The sequence below is a fragment of the Rhinopithecus bieti genome, unplaced genomic scaffold, assembly GCF_001698545.2.
Source record: "Rhinopithecus bieti isolate Rb0 unplaced genomic scaffold, ASM169854v2 scaffold_11964, whole genome shotgun sequence".
Classification (NCBI taxonomy): Eukaryota; Metazoa; Chordata; class Mammalia; order Primates; family Cercopithecidae; genus Rhinopithecus; species Rhinopithecus bieti.
In genome coordinates this window covers 5146793-5152792 of record NW_016807677.1, presented here as the reverse complement: position 1 = coordinate 5152792, position 6000 = coordinate 5146793, and the positions used below count along the sequence as shown (strand labels likewise).

Genomic DNA, 6000 nt, shown 5'->3' with positions numbered 1-6000 from the left:
AGGATGGTCTCGATCTCCTGACCTCGTGATCTGCCCGTCTCGGCCTCCCAAAGTGCTGGGATTACAGGCTTGAGCCACCGCGCCCGGCCTTATTCCTTCTTACAATTAACTTTGAATGGACATGTGAATGTAATGATTCATTAAAGTCAGAGAAGTATCTTGGGAGACATGTTCTTTCTAAAGCAGAATAAAATAAAGAGGTTTGCTCGTATGTGAGATAAAAACTGAACTCTGGAAGTCCATCTAAAGATGCAATTTGATTGGGTCAAACCCCAACTGAAACTGCTTTCTTTATGAGGATAGGAAGAATGAAATTGCTAAGCACGGATTCAAACTAAAGAAGCTTTTATAAACCTGCGCTGCTATCAACTTGGTCCATGCTCTGCCATTTTCTTCTCAATTTAGTCTAGGAGTAGGGAAGAAGCTTATTAGACAAAAACAGATTCCGTATAAGATAATAGAATAGAACTTAAGGTAACGTGAATGCAATATAGATTAGAAGTCATCTTGAAAGAGTGAAGCCAGATCCCTGGCATGTTCCATTCTTTCCCTTCTACTTTTGGCTGCCTAACAAATTGTTATTGCTTTAAACATAAACATTTAAAATGTAAATGAATTAGGGACTGGGTATCAAAAGGTAAAAAGAATGTTAGACTAAAGAGTCCAAGCAAGCTGGAATAGAAGATATGACTATTACCCACTGCCACCACAATAATAAACATTTAAGTATTAATCATTTTCCAGGTAAGAGTCTAAGTTCTTTGCATGTGCTTTCTCGTATATCATTCAATTCAAATAAAAGTAAAAGTAAAATTCAACGACAATTGAAGAGCTTTTGTTAAAAGTGATTAACAATTTTAATGTCAAAAAAATCCATTTGTCCATCCACACAAGTGCACCTACTTCTTATACCTTGCTCATACATCTACGCTATTGCAAATAAAAGTTAGAGATAGACATAAATCTGTGTGATGCACTGGGTTTTGTTTTGTTTTTTTCCAGAAAAGCATTAACGTCTAGGATAAGAAAACCAAAGAATTCCAGCTAATTTTCCTGATAAACATCTAGTTAGGTATGCATTTAACCAAGTCATTGCCATTTTCACACAACCCAGAATTCGTACCATTGATCACTACTGGTTGTTGCCTCTAGTAAAGTCTGATAGGCAAGTTCCATTAATTTCTTCACTGACTCACTGATCCGGCATGTGGGCAAGGAAAAGGAATGTCGGTCCAATGTATTTTCAGGCTCTAAGTTCACCACTTCGTTGTACTGAGTATTGGACACTTTCTGTACTTCCAGTTTGTTATCCTCATCAGGAGTGAGTAACTCCGGCACATTTATCTTAGAATCAGGAATAATCTAAGATTCAAACACAGAAATATAGAAAATATATTGTTTTCAGAATAATTCAAATATAAGCACATGGTGAAGAATAAGATACTGCTTGCTTTCATGATACAGCTACAGCTCTACAGAGTAATTAGAAGATTTCAATAATTATGATAATATTTTAATGACTGCTGAATCCTAAATGAAAGCATGTCATAAGTGATAAACAATCCCCTTTACTGTGACATTCTTCTAAGTGTTCTTTTTGAGATAGGGTCTTGCTCTGTCACCCAGGCTGGAGTATAGTGGCACAACCATAGCTCACTGTAGCCTCAACCTCCCCTGTAGCTGGGACTACAGGCACCACCACACCCAGCTAATTTACTTTTATTTTTAGTAGAGAAAAGGTCTTGCTATATGGAACAGGCTGGTCTCGAACTCCTGGGCTCAAGTCATTCTCCCTCCTCGGCTTCCCAAAGTGCTGGGATTACAGGCATGAGCAAACGCACCCGGCCCCAAGCATTCTTAATCTTGCCTGAAATAGCAAAGCTGTGCAACTGGCCTAAGATTTCAGCTAAATAAAAGACCTTCAAAATAATTTGTCTCATACTAGACTATTAGTATTACAGAGCAGCATAATTTGGGGTTCCATTGTCTAGATTCTTGAACAAATTATTTTGTACCAGGCACATGTGTTGGCTTAGTCTAAGAAATAACTCATTCAAACTAGCATATCCTCTCATTATAAAAAAAAAAAAAGCTTCAGCTTCAATAAAAAATTTCCTTTGTTGGGACTAAATGAAAGAACAGTAGGCTGTGAATGTGAAAACAGTAATATTTTTTACTCTAACTTTTAACAAAGTCATTTAACCTCTCTGGATCTCAGTTTTCTCATTGTAAAATAAATAATATACTAATAATGGCTTTCGAAACTTGTTTCTCAAAGATGCTTCAGGGGTAACAAAAAAAAAAAGATTAAGCATGTAGAGGCAGCAGGCTCCCTACTCCCACTGCAAGAATAACAGCTTTGCACATACTGGACTTTGACAGAGATTTTCTGGCAGAAAAGGTACAAAGTCTAATAAAACTATTTAAGTCAGTGGACTTGGCTTTCTAATCTGTAAAATGGTCTAATAATATCTACTTCAGAGAGCTGTTATGAAGTTTAAATGAGAATACAAATATCAGGGGCTAGGTGGTCAAAAACTACGGCTAAGATCAGAATGATGAAAAAATTTACTTACAGAGATGATCAAAATGCTAATCTTTGTCTGAAAAATAGTGGGCCTAGATACATAAGATTCGAAAAAGTGACTTCATGAGGAGGGACAAAGGAAACTAAGATGGAAGAATGTTAGACCTAATAAGACGTCTCTTAAGACAAAATGTAAAAACCAAACAACAACAAAAAACATAACTATAGATCTTTTGGGAAAACAGTTAGTATACATAGGAGAATAAAGAGAACTGAAAAAAAGAGCATGAAAAGCAATTAAGTTGAAAATGTTTTTTAGAAAAGGGAAGAGGAGCTTTTTCAAAGTTGGGAAGTTTAGAAAATCTAATTCCAGGGCCTAAATGTCAAGAGAAAGAACCAGGCTGGAATCTAAAGCAGTGGTTCTCAATCAGGGACAGTTCTGTCTTCCAGGGGGCATTTGGCAACGTCTGGAGATATTTTTGCTTGTCACAACTGGAAGAGGGGCTACTGGAAACTAGGGAATAGAGGTCAGGATGCTGCTAAATATCCCATAGGACAGTCCCCCACAGCAAAGAATTATCTGTCCCAAATGTTAACACTGCCACTGCTGAGATATCCTGACCTAGAAGAAGCTACATTAGCACTTGAGTACTCAGGAAAAATGCAGTTTTACAAACTCTCAAAATTACTTGAGTAGGAAACTCAGATTATCTAGTTCAATTCTCTCACAGTACAGAAGAGGAAAATGAGGTTCAAGAAGGTGAAAAGATTAAGCCCAGAGTCACAGAGCAATTCAGTAGTAATGCTGTTTACATCAAGGAGTTGTGAGATATATATGAATTCATTTACCAAAGGTATTTAGTAAGCACACGAGCACCGAGTACATACTAGTAGTATGTATGTACCAGGTATTTTCCTGGTGCTAAAGATAAAACAATAAAACAGTCAAAAAAAAAAAAAAAAAACAAAACAAAACTCTACCCTCATGGAGCTTACTTTCTAGAGGGAGAAACAATAAACAATTCATATAAAATGTTGGTTGATGAAAATGATAAAAGAAAATACAGCAAGGAAGGGGTACTGGAAGGAAATAGGGGAGGTTATAAATTTTTTTAAGTGATCAGAAAGTACTTTTTAAAAAGCAAATCATGTGATATGCAGTAAGAATATTCCATGCAGAGGTAACAAGTGGTTCAGAGATTCAGAAACCAAGTAGGCCTAGCACATTCAAGGAACAGAAATAAGTCCAGGGTGCCTGCAGCACAGTGAAGGATGAATGCAATAGAAAATACAGTCAGAGAGGCAATAGGAGGCAGATCAGATAAAGCCTTGTAGTCCACTGTAAGGCTACTGGGTCTTCTCTAAATTAGATGGGAAGCCACTGGACTTTCTGCAGAAGAGTGACATAATCAATTGATATTTATGTTAAAAGAAACCACAGCCCAGTTCTTGGTATTGAGCAGATTTCTGCTCCCTTTAACAATCCACAATTACTTCAAAAAGTGTTAATATCTGTGCATTTCAAATGGCTAATTAAATATTTTGTCGAAGTGGACACAATAATAGGGTACTCCAAGGAAAATGGGACACAGCAAAAGAAGGGATGAAGAAGAAAAGCCTAGTTCCCTCAGTGATAGCAGAAAATGGCTGAAGAATTGTCTGTTAAGGGATTGCCTCAATCTATGTTTTGCTTTATACCCAATTCGAGGTATATACATTATTTCATGCATGTAAGATATGAAGAAAGAAAAAAAGGTTAAGAGTCCACTGCCTTTACAGGTAATTATTTATATCCTATCTTTTTATTTACCTGTTTTATTATTTTAGCTTTAAAACTAGTCCCTCTATTAGATGAAGTCAACATTTTCATAATAGGATATAATTTCTGGACATAATATAGCCCAAGTGTACCTGTCACAAAGTTGTGTCCTAAAACCTTCAGAAATAAAGATGAGAATAATCTACTGCCTCACTTCAACAATAATAATCCATTACATGCATGTAGACTTTTTCAATTTTTACAAGGCTTTCATGTGCATTATCTTATCTGCACTTCACAATACCCAATGGAAGAGGTAGAGATTAGGACCACTTTAACGGGGACAAAAACAATGTAAAAAAGATTAATAACTTGACTCAGCTCAACAACCATCATCCTCTTTTCCACTTTACTATATGCATCTCAAAATGAGTTGCTTTCTCATATACAATGCTTCATATACAATGCAATATAACCCTGATACCTTCACAGTGTTATGAATTTCAGAGGTCATTAGATTTCTGGCTGCCACAATCACATCCTGGCACTTCTTGTTTGCAAAATGAGAATTGATGTTACGAGCATATTTCAGCAAATCTGTAGTATCTCCTTTTAAAAATCTCATTTCCTTTAGGGCATTTTCAAATTCTTCAGTGGATTGTATGATCTGAGATACACAAGAAAAAAAAGAAAAGAATCATATACATATATTTCATTACAATATTAGAATTTCAAATCCAATGTATAAAAAATAAGAACCAAGCTGTTCATTTAAGATTTAGAATGGACCATCAATTACTGGGTATAAAATATACATATTTCCAGCCTTAAATTCATTAGAAAGAATATCTTCAATAGAAACGTCTGACTCTACTTGGTAAAAGTACAAAGATCTTTAAAATAAATATACTTATTTTAGCACTCAAGGAAACACTAAAAAGAAGCCAAAAAGTAAAATGTCACACAATAGCTATTATAGCTAATATAAGTATAAATGAACATAAAGAAAATATATTTAATAAGAAAACAAGCTTCTGCAGTTAAAGAGGTAGGAAGCCAGGAGAAAAACGAAGTTATATGGAATTTGTCTCTATTCCTTATTAACAATTTGCTTAAAGGTATAACTAAAGAACAAACTATCTCCAAGGAAAAACAAAAGACAGCAATAATAATCAACAGTGTCTTAAAACCTTCTGTGCTATCGCGACTCTTTACCTCTTCATATTGCTGTAATTTGCTGCTATTTGTTGGAATAGAATAAACCAAACAGTTTTTGATGAGGCACTCAGACAAGTCCTCCCAGATCATGTCTCCAAGCATCTCAGCCAACGGGACAGTAGACGTTTTTTCATTTTCCAGGTCAGAGTCAAGTGACAGATCTGAATTTTTTAAAAAAAGAAGTTTTAAACAAGAAACCATTTGCAGTCCTGGAATATTCTTAGGTTTTCTAGAATTCTTTAATTTTAAGATGATGGGGAAGAAAACAGCAGAGATAATTCTACAGCCTTCTCAACTGACTGCGTGGGACAAATCATGACACACAATTATTATTATTTTATTTTCACTGCTCAAATGACTTGTCTGTACTATATTACTGCCTGTACTCTGTAACAATGAGGTATTAAGCCATCTACATTATAATCATCTAGTGCTAAGCTGCTGATCTGATTTGACAAGCACTCAGAAGTTCTGCATTCTAACTTGAAACTAGTTT

General features: G+C 35.4%; 1 protein-coding gene across 2 annotated transcripts in view; it reads right to left on the bottom strand.

The window, feature by feature from the left end:
• ZW10 (zw10 kinetochore protein) overlaps nt 1–6000 on the bottom strand; it is a 41324-nt gene that overhangs the window by 10209 nt on the left and 25115 nt on the right. For both annotated transcript variants that reach the window (XM_017883251.1, XM_017883252.1), the window contains exons 8-10: nt 5502–5665; nt 4771–4953; nt 1124–1362 (exon numbers count right to left, since the gene is read on the bottom strand). In XM_017883251.1, coding sequence (XP_017738740.1) covers nt 1124–1362; nt 4771–4953; nt 5502–5665 — 586 coding nt within the window. The remainder of the gene's footprint in view (nt 1–1123; nt 1363–4770; nt 4954–5501; nt 5666–6000) is intronic.